Consider the following 20,235-nt stretch of genomic DNA (forward strand, 5'->3'; position numbering starts at 1 on the left):
ATGGAAACGAGAGGGGAAAAAAGAAAACCAAATGTGACACAACCCATGCGCCTGTCCAGGACCCCTAAATCACCAGCCCAACGAGGGAGAGGGACGGTTCGGTAGCGCCATTCCATCGAGTCGTAAGTTCCGAGCAAGCCACGCCTTGTGAGATTCATTCCTCCAGGATACAAACAGGAGCGGCCGTCCGCCGAGGTGGGTTTCCAACCCAGGTCATCAGTCCACCGGGCCACGATGATGATGACGCGTCACAGACACCACAGGTAACAACAGCCGGCATCATCACGATCTACGTGGATGAGTAAATGGTAAAAAATAGTCGAGGTGGATCAGAATGACAAAACATGGTCCTGTGTTATCCATCTGCTGTCATCATCTGGCGTACGGACGATTCATGAGGGCGATTTCTCGGGCGATTTCGCCCCATTCCAGCTCGCGCTTGACGCCTGTTGAACCATTCTTCTGCACTTGGTTGAGCTCTTCCCATTTGAGAAGTTCGTAAGCAAAGCGCAGATGAGGTTGGATTATAACGTTGAGCCTGCGGGCTCGGACGAAACAGTAAGCCCGAGGAAACGAAAGACCCCGCGACCGCATCACTTCGGCGATGCAAATGGTTGCGCTTCTTGACACGCCGACTCTGCAGTGCACTAATGTGGCTGTTCCGTTACGCCGGCCACGATCTGGACACAGGCGAGTTAGAACCATCTCACTTTCTCAGGGACGTTGGCTTACCAATAAAGTCGAGACATCTCTCAAAGTCGTCTGTCAAGGGGTCGATGCCGTTATCTTGGACTCCTTGAACAACGCAGACATTTTCTGTGCCCCATTCTTCCAACTCCCCTTCCCTCCACATTGAGGTTTCGCCCACGCTTAGGATCTGACCGATTCCCAGGGCCCTCAGAAGGTCGGGGTTGTTTGCATGACCAAGATTGCCAAGGTACATGTAATCGAGAACTCGACTGGGTAACGAGCCATCTAGACCGGGAAGCCATGGCGGCTCCTTGATCAAGGCCGTAATGTCACGGAGACTCTTTCCCGAGTGGAGAGGCGACTCGTGAAGTAGCCGTGCCTCGATGCACGTGAGAAGGGCTACATCGGTGGGGTAGGCGAAGAAGTTACGCTTCTTGCTGGTGTGTAGGTGCAACCAGGCGTCGGCAATGCCTTGACCAGTGCTGTAGCTGAAATAGGCGATTGCTAGCATGGTGGACTCAGTGTACCCATCGGCGCAGTGGATGAGGATCTTCCTGGGTCGCGGACACACGGGAGCTGGCTCGCCCTGATCGGTCATGTCGGTATCGCCGTCCACGTCGGTGCCGGACTTGTCCGTGGCCGGAAGCGTACCGTGGGCCAAGTGGTACATCCACTTGCAGGTTTCCAGGATGCCGTCGGCTTCGGCTTGTGACCATGTTGGCGGCAGGATGCTCCCAGACGAGGGGAAATCAATATAAGGTCGTTGGGTAGGCTCGACTCGAGACTCCGCCAGGGTGCGCAGGGCCGAAGGATTCAGCCGACCAACATCACTGCATTCTATCAGGACATCAAAGTGGTCCTCCTCGCCGGATGTAGGGTCTGGTGTTGGGCCCAACCAGACGTTGTGGGATATTTCCGAAGCCTTGGTCATATTGTACATTTCCTTGCGCTCCTGCTGGAAAAAGTCGAGAACATTGCCAGTCAGTCGGCCCTGGGCGTCAATGGCAACGATTTCCTTGTAATCGTTCTCGAAGTCTTTGAATGGGGCGGCACACAAGAATGTATTGTACTCCGGGATGGTGTGGCCCTGTGTCTCGTGCCGTTGTCGCCAGCGAAGCTGTGCCGTGGCGATATCAAGACCGAGTTTGCGAACGGCAGCATCGTCTTCCCCATATACAACAATGTCCGAAAGCATGGCGGCTTTGGCAGCCTGGATCTGGAAGTTCCTCACACAGAAGCCATCGCGGGGGTCAACGTCGAGGAAATCGGGGGCGGCAGTCAGATGAATAAACTCTTGCGGGGCAATGGCACCCTTGAGACGGGCGACACTCAAGTCACCATCGGCTTTGACGAGCGTGACTCCTCGAACACATGTGGGTGTCTTGCGGAGGGAACGGTGGCGGGCAATGAAGAAAGCTTGCTGGATATGGTTGTGGGGGTGGAGCCCATGGAACCAAGGGAAGACTTGATTTGGATCCGGCAACGGCTGGCGGGAGATGTAATCGACGGCAGCGGCCACGTCGGCGGGGCAGATCGTGTAGACGGCCACGGAACCAGACTCGTACTTGGAAAACTTTGAGGGAGGGTACAACAGCGAAGACTGCTGGATCTGTTCGTCATCGCGGGGAGGAGAAGGCGGCGGAGTGTTGGGCTCCTCTGCAGGAACGGGCCCCGGGGGGCATACTGGGAGATGCTTGTTCGGTACAGGGACTTGGGCGGCGCCAATGGGCTCCAGTGATATGGAGGGAACGGCGCCCACCGTGGAGGTTGGACGATGCGGGGGAATTGGCCTCGGAAGGGCAATTGTCGCCATTTCGGTCAACAAAATTCTGTCGTTCTCGACGTGCTGTGAACAGCAATCGACCTTGGGTGCTGTTTATCGACGACTGGTGTGGGGGGGGGGGGGGGGGGGGTTGAAGCCGGCGGTACAGCCAAAGCAACGGGCTGGAGTCGGGCGTATGGGTCTGCGTTGGCAAGCTATCTCTCCAGCCGGACACCTATATCTGCAACCAGGAAGACAGTGTCAGAGATGGAGATAGAGATGGAGATTGAAAACAACAAGAGAAGCGAGCAAGCAGTCATAGAGAGAACACTCGGCTCGTCATTCTGGTTCTGGGGAGTTGTTGAAAGAGGGAAGGAAGGGGGCAGGGCGTTTGCACTGCAGATGAAATGGGGTATGACACCGCACTACATCGGGGAGGGGGGCATGTGGGCAGGATAGGAAACGCACACGAACCAACTAGGCGGCTGGGCTAAATGGTTTGGATCGACTGGGGTCGTGGCGGCGGTCGATCCTTATCGCGCGTGCTCCCCCAAAGCAACCAACTGCGATAGTAGGGCCAACAGCAAAGAAACAGGAGCACTGGCTGTTGATAAGCGGCTATCTTCCAACAACTTTGAAGATGATAACGGCCCAAAGAGGGGGCTTGTTGACAAGATGCTGAGTTATGCAAGGAGGTGGAATGGCATAGCCGACATTGAATGTTTCCGGCGTTTCCTGGATGAGCAGCAGCGATCGATCAACAGTGAGGGGTTCAGGAGAGGGTGGAAGGAGAAGAAACCAATCGAGATGGTGGCACATTAGATGGGCAAAGGGCACAAGGTTTGTATCACAGTACAGAGTAGAGTGGTGGCAGTGGCAGTACACAGTAGGGGCCACGGGCAATGGTGGTCGTACAGTGCTGCGACGACGAACAAAAGCGTCTAGGTAGCAGTAAGAAGAGAACCGGCAAAAAATAAAGCATACAGGACCCGAGACCTTGCCCAGCATCCAATCAAGCAAGACATGGGCAGAGAGGGAGGAGGGTGGTAGCCTGCGGGTTTAGTTTTGGCTTGATGCATGGCCGCCCGTGACAGGGGCTACTGCTTGGGTGAGTCCCTTAAGGTAGGTAGGTGGTAGGAAATATTAGCAGGTGTGTGGGACTTTGCACTCGGTACTCCATAGATGTTTGTTTTAGGGGATGCCGACCAGCCAACTAACCAGGGAGGTAGGTGGCAGGTTCATTGAAAGATCAACCGGCATTGGTAACCATTACCTACCTAGGCATCAAGGTATGTAGATGTCCTTGGCAACCATCTCTTGATTACATGGTAGTGAAGCGACTATGCTCGCGTTGTCGAAGAGTCTCTTGGTTTATCGCGGGCTGAGTGATGGGATAGGTGAGTAGCCATCACCTTGTTGATGTGTCATGTCCATCACATTCACCAGGCGATTAAAAGCTCGCAAACCACGAATTATCGTTCGGGCAGTTAAATCGGTACAGTATCCCCCACCCGCCGGCCACCGCTTGACTCCCAAAGTACCTACCCTAGACCCGTCCCCACCCCGCTGGCAGGCAGGTAGGGACGCTATCCAAGGTAGGCGAGGCGCTGGGGTTGTTGCTCCTGTTCTTTGTCGATCCGGTCTGGGCCCTCAAACCTTCCAGCCGCTCACAACTGAAATCTTGATCTGAAAACCAGAGATACCCAGCGACAGGAGACACGCTGTCCTGGGCTACTTGGGCCACAGCCTAAGTAAACTCAGAGGAAGAGCTTACTCCATTCTCTATTGTTGATATGGTCTTTTCTGCAACCAACAAATCAATTATTTCGGACCCGTCTTCCGCAACGGGTGGTGTCGCGAGATCAACCAAGATAACGACACCACGGTGGACCCACCACTGGTCAGGTTAGAGAAAGGAAGACCCCCGGGCGAAGGCTTGGGTGGACCCAGGGGATGGATCATGGGAGGGAGAAGACGGCGGGGGAGGGGAACAGACGGGGGTGTGAGAGCGGATGGTGGTGTCACATCCCAAGTGGGAATGAGGCTTTGGCGCTAGCGCACAGCTACTGCATCCAGTGACCGCAGCGCCTTTCGAATTGGGTGCCTCGGCACCCGCCTTGCACCACCGCAGCAAGCGCTATTGTCGATGCCTCACCAGGGTGAGAGCATGCAATCGACGGGCCCGATGGAATACCTTCCCCTTCCCCGACGTGTCCTTGTCCAGCGGGCAGTAGCTCCATGAATGTAGACTGGGAAACCAAGATACGTAGCCAAGGCGCCCCCCTCTTGTGGTCGCATAGCCACGGATGTTCTGACCAAGCCCATTTCTTTTCAGTTTCTAGGCATGTTGGTAATGCTTCCACATCCACATTCGTATGGAGAGGGCAACTGGTGTATCAGTACCAAAAAGCCTGCGTGGTCGATCTTGTCTCTGAACATTTCGCGGTATCCATGTCTAAAGGATACTGGAAAGATCTTCCATTCTTGAATTCGTTCATTTGATTGTTTTATCAAACTTCCAGCCGCCTATCCATCCATCTGTTCAAGGGATAGAGTTCTGGGATGATGGCCCTCGCGGCCTCCTGTGGTTTCCACCCCGCCGTGTCAGACGGAATGGGGGGGCGCTGGTAAAGTGTGCACGGTCCAAGCGGGGTTTCGAGGTAGATGTCTTTACTCCCGAGTCCCAGCATTGCCAGTCTCCCACTGGCTGTTGGCCACAGTCCTGGCGGCATGTTTGCATTTCGCAGCATTCTTCCTTGCCTGTCTGTCCATCCTGAAACATGCTGAGCGGCAGCAAGAGATTCTTTGCGCCCACGCCAGAATGCACAATATCATAGAGCAGATGCTGCAGACGCTGGATTTCGTCTACTCACTGCCAATTGAGAAAGGTCATGCATGCAGTAAGCAATATAACAAACGCACTAGGAAAGTATCAATAGACGACAATTCCTAGTTGATTGTCGTATAAATCGGTATCTAAATCAGTTCTCGTCCCCGTTGACCGGCTCATCCGCGTCGGGTTCATTCCTGTAGCTGCCGTCCCCATCCAGACACTGTCCCGTTGCATTGGACCACAACTCGTTCGGTACGTCCCTCTCTGCAATGCATTATTAGCGCAGCACCAGCGGTTTGGCGTCTGGCGTAACGACGCGGCTTCATCATATTGGGCAATTCATTACCCCTCAGGAGCCCCAATCCCATGCTCAATTGCACACACAATCTCACTTCAGATACAGTGACTCGGCCATTCAAAGAATGCAATGGCTTAGAACGAAGGGCCTATATACACGACGGCAGCTGCCCGGACTCCGCCAGACACTGATTGTTGAGGTCGTCAGAGACATCGCTCGCTTGGCAGATAGGCCTGTCAGGGGAGGCCCTATGGATCGATCGCTGCTGCTGATATTCTCCGACGGCATGGCCGGCCCCTTACTTTTCCCTCTTCTGTTCACTCGCTTGCGGTGCTTGCCCAGGCTGCATCCTGTTGCCGCGGGCGGCTGGTGGGATGTTCATTGCCAAGCCCTGGTAGACGGGCTACGTCCTTCGTCGATGCCACGAGAAACTGGCCATTGACAAGTTGCTGATGCTTGATATGCCCCCCACCCCCTTCGCCTTGTCCGTTGGTAAGACTGAAAAGCAACTTTGCCCTTTCGCCGAGTTGCGGCTCCCGACTATGTGCATGATACTCCTTCTCCAAGAGCAGGTTTGTGAGTCCAGATAAGGTTTCGAACCCCATGTTCTTTGCATCATCTCATCAACCAGCATAACTGGTGCCAGGGACACCATCTCCACCCGAAGATCCATTACCCGAGGCCGAGAGCCTACAGTACTTACTGTCCGCACTCCCGTCAAGGCCAGTCTGTGGGGTTTGTCAAGATACGCGGTCCCTTTTGGACAGCACCCCTCATATCATGCCCAACACCTCCCATAAGTGCCACACCATGTCTGATCGAAGCTCCTCTTAAATTGTTCGGTATAGGGTGAAACCAAATCACATAGACAGAGACAGGATGTTGCTCAGTAACTCCCTAGTATGGGACGCATTGGATGGAAGCATCGACAACGCACTGTCACGCCACCCCCGACACGATCGATCAAGGTGAGTAGTACGGACAGGCGCTCTGACCAGTTCATGTGCCTCGTGTGGCTGGTGCAGCATGGGGCGATGCCCCAGGGCCAGGAGGAAGCTAGAGCACTGACCACCGTCTCGGAAAGACTAGAAGTACGTCATTGAGCACCCCGAGACAAAACACACAAGTGAACGGCCTGATGAAGCGCACATGCCTTACCTAAGGCCAAAAGGGTGACGGCAGCTCTCCGCCAGGTTACCTACGCAATCGTTGCCTCCGGTACCTGGACTTGACAGCCTCTTTAACACTTAGCCTTGACCTAGGTAGCTTTCTCGCCTTCCACTCGGAACCCGAATCCAAGGACTTGACGTGCCTATCCAGCTTGGAAACCCTTGGTGGTGCGGCTTCCTGCGGTCATTTGCAATCCACGTGTTGGTAAGTTAACTAGTTGCCTCACACATACCATACCAACGCATTCTGGCTGACACGATTTGTGTAAAAGCAGTTTGGCTTGACGATATCCATTAACTCCTTCTGTCTCAACCATGCCAACGTCCACGATATTACAAAGGCTTACCTACGGCCGCTCGTGATAGTTTACTCGAATTTGTGAACACAACATCAGTCTCGCCAATCTTGTCTTCGGATCCCAGCCATCCGGTCCAGCCGCCGTCCTCCCGAGCAAGTTCGGCCTAATACCTCGAATATCGACCATCGCGGGTTTGGCGACAAATTGATCACCATGCCTTCACCACAAACCCATACATACGGTCCTAAGTGCCGCCTTGCGCCTGTTCCGCAACCCTTATCCGCAGGCGCCTACGATGGCATTCCTCCCGTTGCCGCACAGTTCTTCTACTCTTCGGTTATACCCATAGATGATCCCCTATCCCCTGGAACCATTGCCGGCGTCTCGGATGCGCGGACCGCACGTGGCCAAATCCGACCGTTTTCGCTAGGCGACAGCAACGCTCTCGAGAAGGCTTGGCTTAGCCTCCTGTCTGACGATGACATTCAAGCCCACGAGCAGTTGGTACGGGACCGTAAACTCAGCCCTGCTGCAGAGAAAGCCAACGCGGCCAAGCTGGTTCTCTTGGTGCGCCATTTAGCGGTAAAACACATCCAAAAACACGGTGGTACTATCCAGGTATCGTCCATGGCAGGAGAAGCCTCAGGCGTGCTCCTGGACACTCCACTTGCCGTATGCTGTCCGGACCTATTCATAGATGTGTCCACCGAGTTGCAGAACACTTTTTGTGCGCTGGCCAGGAAACATCACCCTTCACTAGGTCAGGAAAGTGTCGTGCAGGAAGTGATGATGGAGTTAAGACGTTTAGCCTCCTCGGACGAATCCCGACCCCAGTCAGGTAGCATCTCATCTTCGCGGCCCCGTGCAGACTCTGCCCGGTCACGACAAATGGGAATCATTGGCTCGTTCAGTCCTCGACGAGAAGCGGCGAGTGAGTTGCAGAGAATTAGTAAAGAGGCTGGACACACCGGAAGTGAGGCCAAAACAAGGGCGAGATCGGATTCTCGAGCAAGCGAGCAAACCTCACGGCCTTCAACGCCAGGTCTCGGTAGTTCGCTTCGCCAGCATCCGGTAGACGACGGCATTTCTGGGAAGCCATTCGTTCGAGCCGGACTCCGACAAAGGCCGCAAGACAGCTTTGCCACTTCCTTCCCCCCCCTTCAGGGGTCACCAACCCTGATCGACACCGAGGAACGAGACGCGCAAAACCCGAGCGACCCACCAGAGTTGCCGAGAAGAAGGGAAAACACCACACAGGCCAAGCTCATCAGTGACGAGAGTTATAAGAGGGAAGCCATCGACGTGGTCGTTGGCGTCTCCCGACTACACATGGTGTCAATTCCTGCGCTACAAATGAAACCCATATATTGGTCCCCTGTGAATGACATTGCCGTGGTCCTCCGAGCCACCTGGTTTTACAGGTTCGTTGCTTGATCCTGCTGTGTTTGCTGAGTTTCTAACAGACACATAGAGACACAATGCTACCGATACCTCCAGCCGTTGCGAACCAGCTAGAGGCTGGTTATCGAGAGCTCAAGCCACATACCGAGACCTGGAACGATGAGCTGCGCTGCGCCATTGAAGTTGGCCCCCTCGGTGAGGAGAAGGTGTCACATCGGCTGTGGCCGGAAGACATGGAAACCCTTAGCGACAGGGATAAGCAAGTAGTCTCAGACACTCGCATCTCAACAGATCCGTTCTGTGCTGCAAGCTGTTTTCGTGGAGAAGCTGCAGCAGAAGGTGCCGTTGATCCGAATCTGAAGGCTGGAGCAGCTTCCCAGCAGCATCGGAGCTATGCGAGCTACCATGTCGTCTACAAGGACGCCTCCACGGCCTTTCTATTGAAGCCCAGCCTGAAGCCTTCAGCTTATTATGGCAGGCGGCCGGTTGCGAAGATCATGAAAGGAATGACCATTGGCATTCCGGTTACCCGTGGGTTCGACCGGCATGCCTGGGAACGAATCCACAACAAGAAGGCCACTCGAGATGCTGCCAACCAGCCGCCCTTCTCTGTCAACGGCCCACCGGAAGCTCTTGGACGAGATGTTTGCGCGGCCTGCCAGGCGCAAAAAGAGCGTGGCCAGGTCACGGACCTCGTTCTAGTTGTTCATGGCATTGGACAAAAGTTCGCCGAGCGAGTCGAAAGTTTTCACTTTACCCACGCCATCAACGCCTTTCGGCGCGAGGTTAACCTGGAATTGACCAGCCCAGCAGTCAAGGGTGTTCTAAGGGAGGACCAAAACGGGATCATGGTACTCCCGATCAACTGGCGCCACACCCTGTCGTTCGAAGACGGCGGTCCAATGACGGAGGAAGACAAGGCAACACATGTGCCAGACGGCTTCAGTCTTAAGGACATCGAACCCGGCAGTATTCCTGCGGTGAGGAGTATGATATCGGATGTAATGTTTGACATACCGTTCTACTTGTCCCATCACAAGGGAAAGATGATCAATGCCTTGGTCACAGAAGCCAACCGTGTATATCGACTTTGGTGTCGAAATAACCCGGGATTTGCAGAAAGAGGGCGAACCCATGTCATTGGCCACTCTCTTGGCAGCGCTATGGCTATCGAGATCCTCTCACGCCAGCCCACGCGTGTCCCAAGGCTGGATCTATCGCTGAGGGCCCCTCAGCCAGACTTCTTCGAGTTCGACACTTGCAACCTGTTTCTCGTAGGGAGCCCCGCCGGGTTCTTCCTGCTCCTCGAGAGAGGCATGCTTCAGCCCCGACGTGGTAGGGTGAAACCAGGGGCAGACCCCGTCGATATCAACGCTCCGGAAGTGACGGGCGAGGCCTCTCGGTACGGGTGCATTGCCGTGGACAACATTTACAACGTGTTGGCCAAAGAGGATCCTATCGCGTATCTTCTGAACGGTACAATAGACCCCGTATACGCCACGAGCCTAAGGACAGCACATGTTCCATCAAGCGCCAGCTCCATTTTCCAGTATGTCGGCAACGCAGTGAAAAGCCTCGTGCCGGGGACGACACCCACCCCGGCGATGATGGCCCCTCCGGCGGCGCCAAAGCCACCATTCGCGCGCTTGCCCTCGCAGCTCGAGCTTGAGGTCCACGACTTCACACGGGAGGAGATTGCGGAGAGAAAGGCTTACCTGCTTAACGACAATGGTCAAATCGATTACTACCTCAGGTTCGGCGGCGGCCCTTTGGAGATTCAGTATCTCAACATGTTGAGCGCGCACACTTGCTACTGGACGAGCCAGGACTTTATCCGCATGCTGTGCATGGAGGTCGGAAGAAAGCCTGGCAGGGCAAACACCATACCTGCCATGAGGGCTCAGAAGGCGGCTAAGAGAGTTGCGCTGGGGTGAGGATTCCTACATTGCGGTGAGGGCCGCGTCTGTAGGATGGATGTCCCTCTAGATGCCTAGACCATATACATACACATATACAAATCTTATGAGCAACAAAGATGCACACAGTCACCAGAGAGAACAAAAGATATGGCGGGACCAGATTGAGACGTCGGTTTTGTTTAATTCGTCTGCATTCTTGGTTTGAAGCTAATGTGTCCTTCTTTCCCATTCAAACAGGACGCTGCGATCGTCGCCGGCTGGCCACCCCCCCTGATAACCAATCCGCTCCACACTTGTTGATATTTGACGGCCATGGGGAGGGGGAGTCTCAGAACCCGTCGTCAATCTCCATCAAGTCGTTGTCAAGATCGTCGTCCATGCCGTATTCGTCTCCACCGTCGGCCCCGTAGCCATCTCCACCGCCGCCGCCGGCCTCCTCCAGCTCCTGGATGCGCTCCAAGTCCATTTTCTCCTTGTGCCTCATCAAGTCCTCGTAGCTCCAGGTGCTCACGCCCTCCTGATCCTTTGCCCGGAACGGCTGCGCCATCTGCTTGAGGAAGCGCCGGGCGCTGCTGACGGCCATGTCCGTGCTTACGTTCGTGTCGGCGTCGAGTAGGCCTTGGTTGATCCACTTGGGCAGCTGCGCGCGCTTCTTCTGGAATCGGCGGTCTGCGAGGACCATGATACCGTAGTCGTCCTTGCCTCTTAGAACGCGACCCAGACACTGTGCGGCGTGGCGCATGGCATCGAAGGACAAGAAGTCGTTCTCGCGAATACGGTACGTCTCGCGCAAGAACTCGAGCCTCGCTTTGAGTATTCGCGATTCGGTGTACTGGAACGGCACACCTATGCACAAGACAGTTCTGCCGTACTGATGGTCGAAATCGATGCCTTCCGAGACCTTGCCTCGGGCGACACAAAGTAGGACGGCGCCGCGGCCATTGCAACAGGCTGTCCGGTAAGTCTCTAGCGCAAGTGACGTCTCCTGTGCGTCGGGCGTCTCGACGAGGATAAGCTTGTACTTCCAAACCTCTTCGAGAATGTTCATGCCCTGCCACATGCTGATGATGGACTCCATATAAAGATAGGACGGGAAGAAAACAACCATGCCGTCCGGTGTGATCTTGGCAAACTCGGTGAGGAGAGTGCCGTAATTTCGGACAACACTTGGTTCGTTTCGGACCTGGAAACTGGTGGAGATGGAAGACTGGTCACTTCCGCGGGTAACAATCATGGGCAGGAACGACCTCCTTGCCAGGGTCATGCTGTAAGATTCCTGGACCACGGTCGAGAACCCCAGCATCTTGGGGTACATTTCAAGCGGAGACATGGTTCCTGACGTGATGATGACGGAGCTGAATCTGTCAAAAACTGGCTTGATCGCGATGGCGGCATCAAGACACGTGAAATGCAGCACCGGGTTGGGCACCTCTGCTGTCTCCGACTCGAAAGGCTCGAGGATGAGCAGAAAACCCTTCTCGTACGTTGCGACAAGAGTCGCAAAGGTGGCGACTTCCTGAAGAGGTTGATAATCTTCAATATTGGTAAGCTCAAGGGTCCGCACAAGCGACGTGAGCCTCTCGGCACAGAATCTCAGAGGCTTTTTCTCGATGAAGGTATACTCCCTGAGATGGGCGAGAAAGGATGGGGGCGTCTCTGATATCGTGTGCCTGACCTTCATGCGGGTCTACAAGCGTTGTCAGCGCATAGGTGTCCCCCTCCCTCCTTTGCTATTCGGGCCGAGATATGGACTTACCTTGAGATACTCAATGAATCTCTTCAGGAATGACACAAAGTGTTCGGCCCTCCTGATGTTACCCGGAACCGCCTCCTTGAGCAAGTCGTCGGGCAGTGCTTCGGGCGTGTTAGCCGACCAATTGCACAACGAATGAACGCTGTAGGACAGCCAGCTGCTTGCTTACCTGGATTCGACATGAAGGCATCTTCCTGCCGCGCCTCATCGGCGCCACGGAGGCCCTCAACCAACTTTTGGTATTCATTCTGCAGCTGCTCTTGGTCGGTATCCCTCATCTCAGCGATCTTCCGTTCCAGATTCTGTGCTCCTCTTGTGGCTTTTCGCAGGGAGTCTTCCGTGATGTCTGTACTGAGTGATTCGATGCAGACGTTGTCAATGTTGTGAGCCTCATCAAAGACCACAATGCAGTCTTTTGATAGTTCCCGAGACACCCTTTCGGCGATCTTGGGATCCAGAAGGTAGTGGTAGGAGTAGATGATGACGTTACAGAATTGCATCTTTCGGCGTGTTAGTGAAATGCAGACTCGGCCATAAGCGCGCCTTTGATTCTACTTTACCATGCGCCTCGCGGTGAAGTAAGGGCACTGCTTGTGCTGCTCGCCATATTTCAAGAGGCCGTCGAACGTCCAGACACCGTTGGGGATCAGATTGTGTGGCTCCAGAAGGTCCAGGTTCTGTGATACGTTAGTGGTACACAGAGTCTGGAGGGTAGCGCAGGGCTTCACACACATCGTGGTAGACACAGACGTCAACATTCTCTCCACGATCCTTCTTCTCCTTAACGAACCCAGCTGTGAGACTCCGGCAGCGAGCATCGACGATGGCACCACTCTTCTCCTGCTTGACCGAAGGATGTAGACACAGGTTTTTTCTACTTGTCAGTCCCAGGCCGCGGAACTCCTCCTCTTCGCCGAGCTCTTGTGCTCGGTACTTCATGAGGGCCTTCAGTTCGGCCAAGGCCTTCTCGATCTCAGACATGGTACCTGTGAACTATTAGAGTTGGTCCAAAATGCTGGGGCACACATGATGCGCGCGTGATCATCTAACGCACGAGAGCAATAGATCAGTTTTCTGTGCTCGGGATTGTGTTGTTGGTATGCAACGATGAGTGAGAGCAGCGAGACTGTTTTCCCCGTTCCTGATGGCATCTCCAGAACGCAGTGCCCGCCTGCGTCCAGTGTTTCTGCATCGTCCGACTGTTAGCTTCAGGCCTGGTTCGCACCGAATGAAATCGATAGGACGCCGACTCACTTTTAAGGTCGCACATGTACCTGAAGCCCACGTATGGCAGGTCAGCATTTCACGCCGTCAGTGTGTCTACCCGGTGTGTACTCACGCATATTGCTCTGGATAGATTCTGGGATATGGGAAAAGAACAGGCAGCTCACTGAGGTGTCACTGTCAGCTGGTGTGCAAAGAATTTCGAGAAAGACATGGAGTCGTCACTCACTCAATGAAGAACTTCATCTTCGAGAGGAGAGGCTGCTACGGCCAGCCAGTTGATCGATTGATGAATTGGGTCTGAAGTAAGTATGGAAAACAAGTGACTGGCGGTGGGCCCTCAAGAAATGCGCAACCCCGTTTGCTGTCAGATCGATCGTCTTCTTCTGAGCCGAAGCGGATCGGTGGCGGGTTGTCCTGGGATTGGTAAGTCGGAAGCTGGGTCGAGGATATGAAGGAAGGTCTTCGCCTGGAGATGAGGCAGGAGAACGAGGCAATGGCGGTCACAGGCTCCAGCTTCAAAGCAGATATCTAAGAAAAAGCGCGCTTCTGTGTTGTAACAGTTTCTCCAGCCGGCTGTTGCCGTGTTGAGGCTGCGTTGCGGATGTGAAGACGGCAGGGAATGCCGCGCTGCGCCGTGTGCCGTGCCGAAAAGTCGTCTCGGTGACGTGGGTTTTGGTACCTACAGCAGTCACTAAGGCAGCTTCCAGGGGGGACGCTATTAGGTACCTAGGTAGCTTCTCACGGTGCCAAAACGTCGCGCTATCACGTGATCTGAGATTACCGATGTAGTTGCTTACATAGTACTCTACCTCACCAATGATAGCACAGACCAACTACTGGTGCTTGATGCGACAAGTCAGACGTGGTGGTGAGCGCTTTCTAAATATTTTCTATGCATTCGACTTTTCCATGCGCATCGCCATGTACAAGAACTACATGGACCCAAACCTCATCACGCCACTCCTGGATGCAACAGGCGAAGAACTTCTTCTAGTGATTGACTCATGTCCCAGCGAAATACAGACACTACTCATGTCTTCACGCACCTGGGGTAGCGATACCATCGGGTCTCCGTTCTGGATTCTGACTGGCGCATCTCTCAATTCTCATGATCCAGAAGCCGGTGGCTCGGAGGCTTAAGGCAGTTATTCACTGCATCGGCAAGATGGGGTTTCTCTATTCTTCTTGGCTACCCGCCCGACACAGCATGGTGCTCAATATCATCAGGTACTGGCTTCCTACGACGGCCAAGCGGCAAAAAGCAGGCTTACAAGTCATGGTCTCGGAGAGGTCTGAAGAACAGCGTGCCTAAGCGGCGCACGGCAACGACGAAGGCGATGACCACAGAGGGGAGAAGTAGCAAGGCCATGTCACTCGTAACTCGCCTACAGGCCTACGAACTTTCGACATGGGGTGAGGCTGTCGGGCAGAGGGCTCGCGACTTATGCGGCAGTCAATAGGGTCTGCCTGCTATACACATGTCTTGTTACGCCCGGTGGTCCGCAGGTTTGATCTCCTCAAGGCAGTCGGGGAAGGGGTCTGATGTATGTACTCAGTGCACACATAGACAGATCTACAAGGATAAGAACCCATTTAGGGTCGCGGGAGGCCCTCCCATTGGCATTTGAAGCGGTGGCTCGGACGATGAATAATGTATTCATCGCTAGGGCACTTCTTCAAGCGAGGGGTATACAGAGCCTGCCGCTACAAGGTTCTGGATGAATATCATCGCGTGAGATTCCAATGGTAGAGAAGACCGCATTGAACGAAGCGGATTCGTGGGTTATATGAGCCCTTGAGCCAGATAAACCGTGGTGGTGTGGTGGTGCTGCCATTGGTGTTACGGGCTCGACAATCGTTCGCTCAAGATGATCATAGATAGGCTCGACGGCGCATGGCTGAATCCGACAGGGACTTTGCGAGATCCAATTACACACGAAAGCAGTACGCACCAGAAACACCTACTCTTGATCGAGTCACAGTCAGCACTTAATCAGACAGCACCTCCTGGCTGGTGGGAGGGAGCGCGCTTGACAGACACGCCAGGTCAGGTGGCAGGTATCGAGCTTGTGCGGCATAATGAGAAATCCGACAAAAGCGACGAAAGGCTGGCTACCCATTCACCAAAATTCCCTTTGCAGCACCCCCCACCACGATGACTCTTGTTACGCCCGGCTACGCTTTCGCTTCGCGGCATCCTTGCTCCGGGTTCCAGAGCACCAAACCGAACGCAGGGATACTCGTGTCTTTCTGCACCCTAACTCGCAGTAGCGTGCCATCCGAGGTAACGTGAGTATGAGCAGACGTCGGAGGCCTGGGCGCAGGGTCTCGTAGGGCCGATTTTATTCGGCATCAGCCGTCTCTCTCTCTCTCTTCCCCCCTGCGCGCATGGTCATTTACAGGTGAACGGAAAAGGGAAGAAGAAGGCCACAATAGTCATTCGGGACGTCCCATAGGTATACACGGCGAGGAGCCTGAAGAGGCCCGCATCCGGAACGTACTGTTCCCAGTGTGTGTCGAATACAGTTGTTGCGGACAGGGCGGATGGCGAAGCGGAGAAGGATGCGGCCAGGCGCGGGCATAGTCACAATAACCGTCTTCGCCGCAGACGGGAGTTGGTGAGAGAGTGGACATGACGCCCCAGGTACGCGTGTGTTAGCTCTGGCCGTCCTGTGTCTGGCCTGCAATCAGTGCCTGTGAAGGGCAAATCGGAGCGGTGGGCGAGGATCGCGTTCCGACATGGCCTGTTTGTTTCTTTTGGTGGTTGTTGCGCCGGTTGGCTTCGGTGAACTCTTCATCTCGTCGCTTGTCAGTCAAAACAGACGGACACACGCATGGCCCGGGATGGCTGTGAAGATTGCGGTTTGGGGGGGCGGCCTGACGGGTCGTATCCCCTCCACAGGCTTTGCAACTTTGCACTCAGCGTCCTTGCCTGACTCCTGGGTCCCGGTGAGCCTGGACCGCATCGTGAAGACAAGCGCCAGACGTTTGTTAGGATGATGACCCAGCAAGATTCGCAGCCGGGATGGCCTGGAAAGTGACAAAAGCCAGGAACTTCGGGGATACCGGTGCCAACATGGGGGGGGGGGGGGGGGGGGGGGGTGGGTTATAGGTGAGAAAGATACTGTTGTTGGTTGGAAGCGTGAAGGTGAGGGACACCGACCTGAGGAGAGGGAAAGGGGAAGGAGAAAAAAGGTGGTGGTCAAGAGTCGAGACCAACAATGGAAGACCGGAAATCCTTGTGGCGCTTTTAACTCGCCACTGGTATTCTCAATCGACAATCACACGGCCAGGTTCCAGAGAGAGCGAAATGGAGGCAGGTAGTTGTCGAACACTACTGCGTGGCGACCCAGTTTCGCGGGACAGCTCTGGAACATCCGGCCAGAGACATTTTTCATCTCGCTTCGCCAACTCTCTTTTCCCGACGCCCGTGCTGAACAGACCCCCGTCTTGCGGCCGACCGAAGGCTTCGGCAAGGGGACAAATTGAGTCTCTCGGGTGGGGATTTGACAGAGGAAATTTCCTCTTGTACGGAGGGACATCTTGTGGACAGAGAGGGGACATGATCAATGAGTATCAGCCGTCTTTGACGATTACAGTATCAATGATTTCCCAATGAACCCACCCGAAAGTACCCTGCAGGAAGCTCGAAATGAGACAGCAGATGGGAGAGGCCCACTCGCGCGGCAACTATTCCTTTGGATGATGGGATTGTCGATGAAGAGGCGTTGAATCGAGTTCTGTGGCCAAGTCACCCACCAGCCATGTGGATTTCCACAACTTCATTCTGCCGACGCACAAGTGCCTGAACTCCGTCAACAAACCTTCTGCCACATGTCCGGCACCTGTCAAAACCAGGTACCTCGCTCTGTCCATCACCTTACCGCCAACGTCCACCACGGCGGCGTCAACCCCAAGCATCACATAAACCTACCCGCCTATATCTAGGTGCTCTAAGTGTTGCAGTACGGGTGCGGGTGGGGACGTGGGACGCCTGCCTGCCTGCCTGCCTGCCTGCCTGGCGATGGCCCCGGGTCTCGGAGCGACGCTTACGTCCGCATCACCACTACTCATTGCCCCGCAGCATACGCTACTTGCTGCCTCTTGAAGACTCCGAGCCGGCGCGCGCGAGCACACATACTGTCGCAAAAACATCAGTGTTTGACGGGTCGAATTCCTGACATCGAACTCCCGTCACGCAATTCTTCTCGAGTCGTCTACGGGCATCACAGCGGGCCGGAGCCTTCTCACGCCTGCTGCTCTCTATTCGTACTGGGGACGTGCCATTCCAATGACGAGACTCCACATTTTGCCCGGACAAACTTGGGGTCCCCGGTAATGTGCAATGTGCAATGCGCCCTTGGGACTCGTTGCTGACGGCCGAGTTAGCCGTTGGTCGAGGTAAGGTACTTTTGGCGGTTTTCCAGGCTCTCTACTGATTGGCCATTGGAGATTCTGTCCGCTAGTCACTCTGGAGTCTTGACTTGCCCAAGAAGTCATTGATTGCAGCGCCATTGGCAGCAAGCACCCCAAGCCCCAAGCCGACGCCACTCAAACGGGCGCGTGAGCGCGGATGGCCACCAATGAAGTGGATGGCTCAACAACTCGTCAATATCGATATACCCAAAGTAGGAAGTTGCCAAACCGATGGGTATTCTGTGCGCAGGGTTGGGGCCGAGACATATCGAGTTCTCTCGTTCCAGGCACATGCGTTTTCCAGAAGCCCTCTCGATCCCCATGCAATGCGAGGCGCCAATTCGAAGACAGCGAATATCTCGAACTGCCTGACTTTCTTCTTGTACATTGTCTCCTTCCAAACCATAAAGCATAGCAGCGGGCGTGTCGGGAACGATTGTCTCATACCTGGCATCAAGGGACGTAACGACGACGATCAAGGTTAAAGTTAGCGGCCCGTCATTTGCACGTTGGCGAAGGGGGGGACACAGGCTAAACACTCTCTAACAATGAGCGGCAGGAGCCGGCCAAGTGGCAGCATCACAACCCAAGGCAAAGGCAAGCAAAATACACGACAGATCCCAGTATCTGTCTGTACCTTACAGTATGGATGTTCTGTCCTGGGGGTTTTCAGCCCACCACGCCCCCCTGGACCTCCCAACAGGGCAATTGGGGCATTGTTAGGCTGCCTACGATAGGTACCCTGAAGGAAAAGGCAGGACTGTACTGTGTACAAAATGCATACAGCACATGTGTATCGGTACACGGCCTCGCCTCGCCCACACATTGTGCCTGTACAGCAGTAGTGTCGATTCCTCTATCAACATCAGCACAGACGCCAACGCTAGGAGACGGGTGGACGCAAGTTGCAACGGCTACAGGTCCGAAGCAGGGTTTCCAAAAGTGAGAATGCTGGCTTTTCCACCTTGGCAGCATGAGGGAAGCTTCTCCGTTTCTGCGCGGCTGATCGTACACTGACTTAACTTGATTCAGCTGACACACCTGCCCCAGGTCAAGGGGGTTTATGTCCGGGGGGGGGGGTTCCTTTTTTTTTTTTTTTTTGCCCTGTCCCCCTCCTTGTTTTTTCCCTCTCTTTCTTTCTTCTCGTTTTCTGTTTTAGTGTCTTAACCTCAAGCCCTGACTTGTTCGATGCCACCAAATCAGTGGCTTGACTTTTGTTGTCTCTCTGCTAACGACTACCTACACCAAAGAGACTGCTGATACTCAAGTCTTCCTCGCTCAAGACCTCTCAGGTGAGGAGGTACACAATTAGCATATGTACAAGGACACAAGCGTCAGAATACATTTACAGATGTACCCTTTATAAATGGGTACTGTGTATCCGTAGATATCTACCTGACTAGATACCTGGGCATCTATCTTCCTGAGATGCCCTGTGGTACGTGTCTCTAGCGGCTGACTCCACCGCGGCCGATGTGGCTCAATCGATCGATAGGTTCTCCGCTTAAAGCACGGGCTCCGTCCGGTCTAGGTCAACATCCCCGGCCAGTCTTAATTAAACGGTTGGTTCCTGTTGCTCCAACCACCAACAGCAGCAACCGGACAAGACCTTTTTTCCCATCCTTCATATTGAACCAACGGTCCCTCGGACTGACAGAGTGGTACAGGCAGATGCGGATACAGCACCTCGTTCCCAGTTCCCGGCAGGGAGTAAGTCTTGCTTGACTGGGGGGGAGGGGCCGAAAGACGCCGCACAACAAAAATGGCGATATGTACAGTCATTCAACACGAGTATGGCTATGCAATGTATCCGACTACGCAATATTGCCCGTCGCATCAGGAGTATCTGGGTAATCACTCAGCAAGCCCTGTCACCTTTCCCTTCCCCTTCCACCTCTCCCCCCATACCCCCTGACGCAGATGATGCCGTTGACCGGTCAAGCCTCGAGGGCTATATCCCGGTCTAGCCTCTAGGCAAGGCCCTCTTTAGTTCCCAAGTTGCTGGACTGACCAGTCATGGCTCATAAACGGATGGATGAATGTGCATCGCCTGCGTTGGTGCAGGCATTAATCGTACCACCGCCTGCGAGCTGTTTTTGTTTTTATCTTACGGATACTCTTGTCAGGTTCTCGCACTCTCACGCTTCTGCCATGGACCGACCAACCCATCGCACACACACACACACACACACACACCGAAGAGACCGCAGGGGCAATGTTGAAGAGGGTCAGGACGACCCAATTCCATTCACCAACACACGAACACATCCTGCTGGGCTCCTAAAAACGAGTGGTTCGGATTCCCCCCCGCTGCACTTCGGTCTTTCTGGAAAGCCCCCGAGGGGAGCGACTCGCGACGCTCATCTCGTTTTCTTCTCACTCGATCTTGCTGTCTTTCTCCCACGCCTGGGTTTCTCTTTGGGCTGTCTCGTTCAGATCCGGAAGTCATGCCGCTGTCATGGCACAAG

At 54.5% G+C, this 20,235-nt stretch overlaps 4 protein-coding genes across 4 annotated transcripts; 2 read left to right on the forward strand and 2 right to left on the reverse strand.

The window, feature by feature from the left end:
* Nucleotides 1-372: 372 nt before the first annotated feature.
* On the reverse strand, nucleotides 373-2,503 carry CH63R_12822 (Dual specificity phosphatase; the record flags this gene model as incomplete). The annotated part of the gene is made up of 2 exons (XM_018307796.1): nucleotides 373-680; nucleotides 733-2,503. The coding sequence occupies 2 exons, from the start codon at nucleotides 2,501-2,503 to the stop codon at nucleotides 373-375; spliced, it is 2,079 nt and encodes a 692-aa protein (XP_018152213.1).
* A 4,761-nt stretch (nucleotides 2,504-7,264) lies between these two features.
* On the forward strand, nucleotides 7,265-10,386 carry CH63R_12823 (DDHD domain-containing protein; the record flags this gene model as incomplete). The annotated part of the gene is made up of 2 exons (XM_018307797.1): nucleotides 7,265-8,472; nucleotides 8,523-10,386. The coding sequence occupies 2 exons, from the start codon at nucleotides 7,265-7,267 to the stop codon at nucleotides 10,384-10,386; spliced, it is 3,072 nt and encodes a 1,023-aa protein (XP_018152214.1).
* A 313-nt stretch (nucleotides 10,387-10,699) lies between these two features.
* Nucleotides 10,700-13,394, reverse strand: CH63R_12824 (DNA repair helicase rad15; the record flags this gene model as incomplete). The annotated part of the gene is made up of 7 exons (XM_018307798.1): nucleotides 10,700-12,058; nucleotides 12,128-12,225; nucleotides 12,294-12,624; nucleotides 12,685-12,801; nucleotides 12,857-13,110; nucleotides 13,179-13,310; nucleotides 13,379-13,394. 7 exons carry the CDS (start codon nucleotides 13,392-13,394, stop codon nucleotides 10,700-10,702), a joined length of 2,307 nt encoding a protein of 768 aa, XP_018152215.1.
* An 878-nt stretch (nucleotides 13,395-14,272) lies between these two features.
* CH63R_12825 (uncharacterized protein) lies at nucleotides 14,273-14,491 on the forward strand (the record flags this gene model as incomplete). Its single annotated transcript, XM_018307799.1, has 1 exon — nucleotides 14,273-14,491. One exon carries the CDS (start codon nucleotides 14,273-14,275, stop codon nucleotides 14,489-14,491), a length of 219 nt encoding a protein of 72 aa, XP_018152216.1.
* Nucleotides 14,492-20,235: the final 5,744 nt, after the last annotated feature.

This window comes from Colletotrichum higginsianum, chromosome 9 (genome assembly GCF_001672515.1).
Source record: "Colletotrichum higginsianum IMI 349063 chromosome 9, whole genome shotgun sequence".
Classification (NCBI taxonomy): domain Eukaryota; kingdom Fungi; phylum Ascomycota; class Sordariomycetes; order Glomerellales; family Glomerellaceae; genus Colletotrichum; species Colletotrichum higginsianum.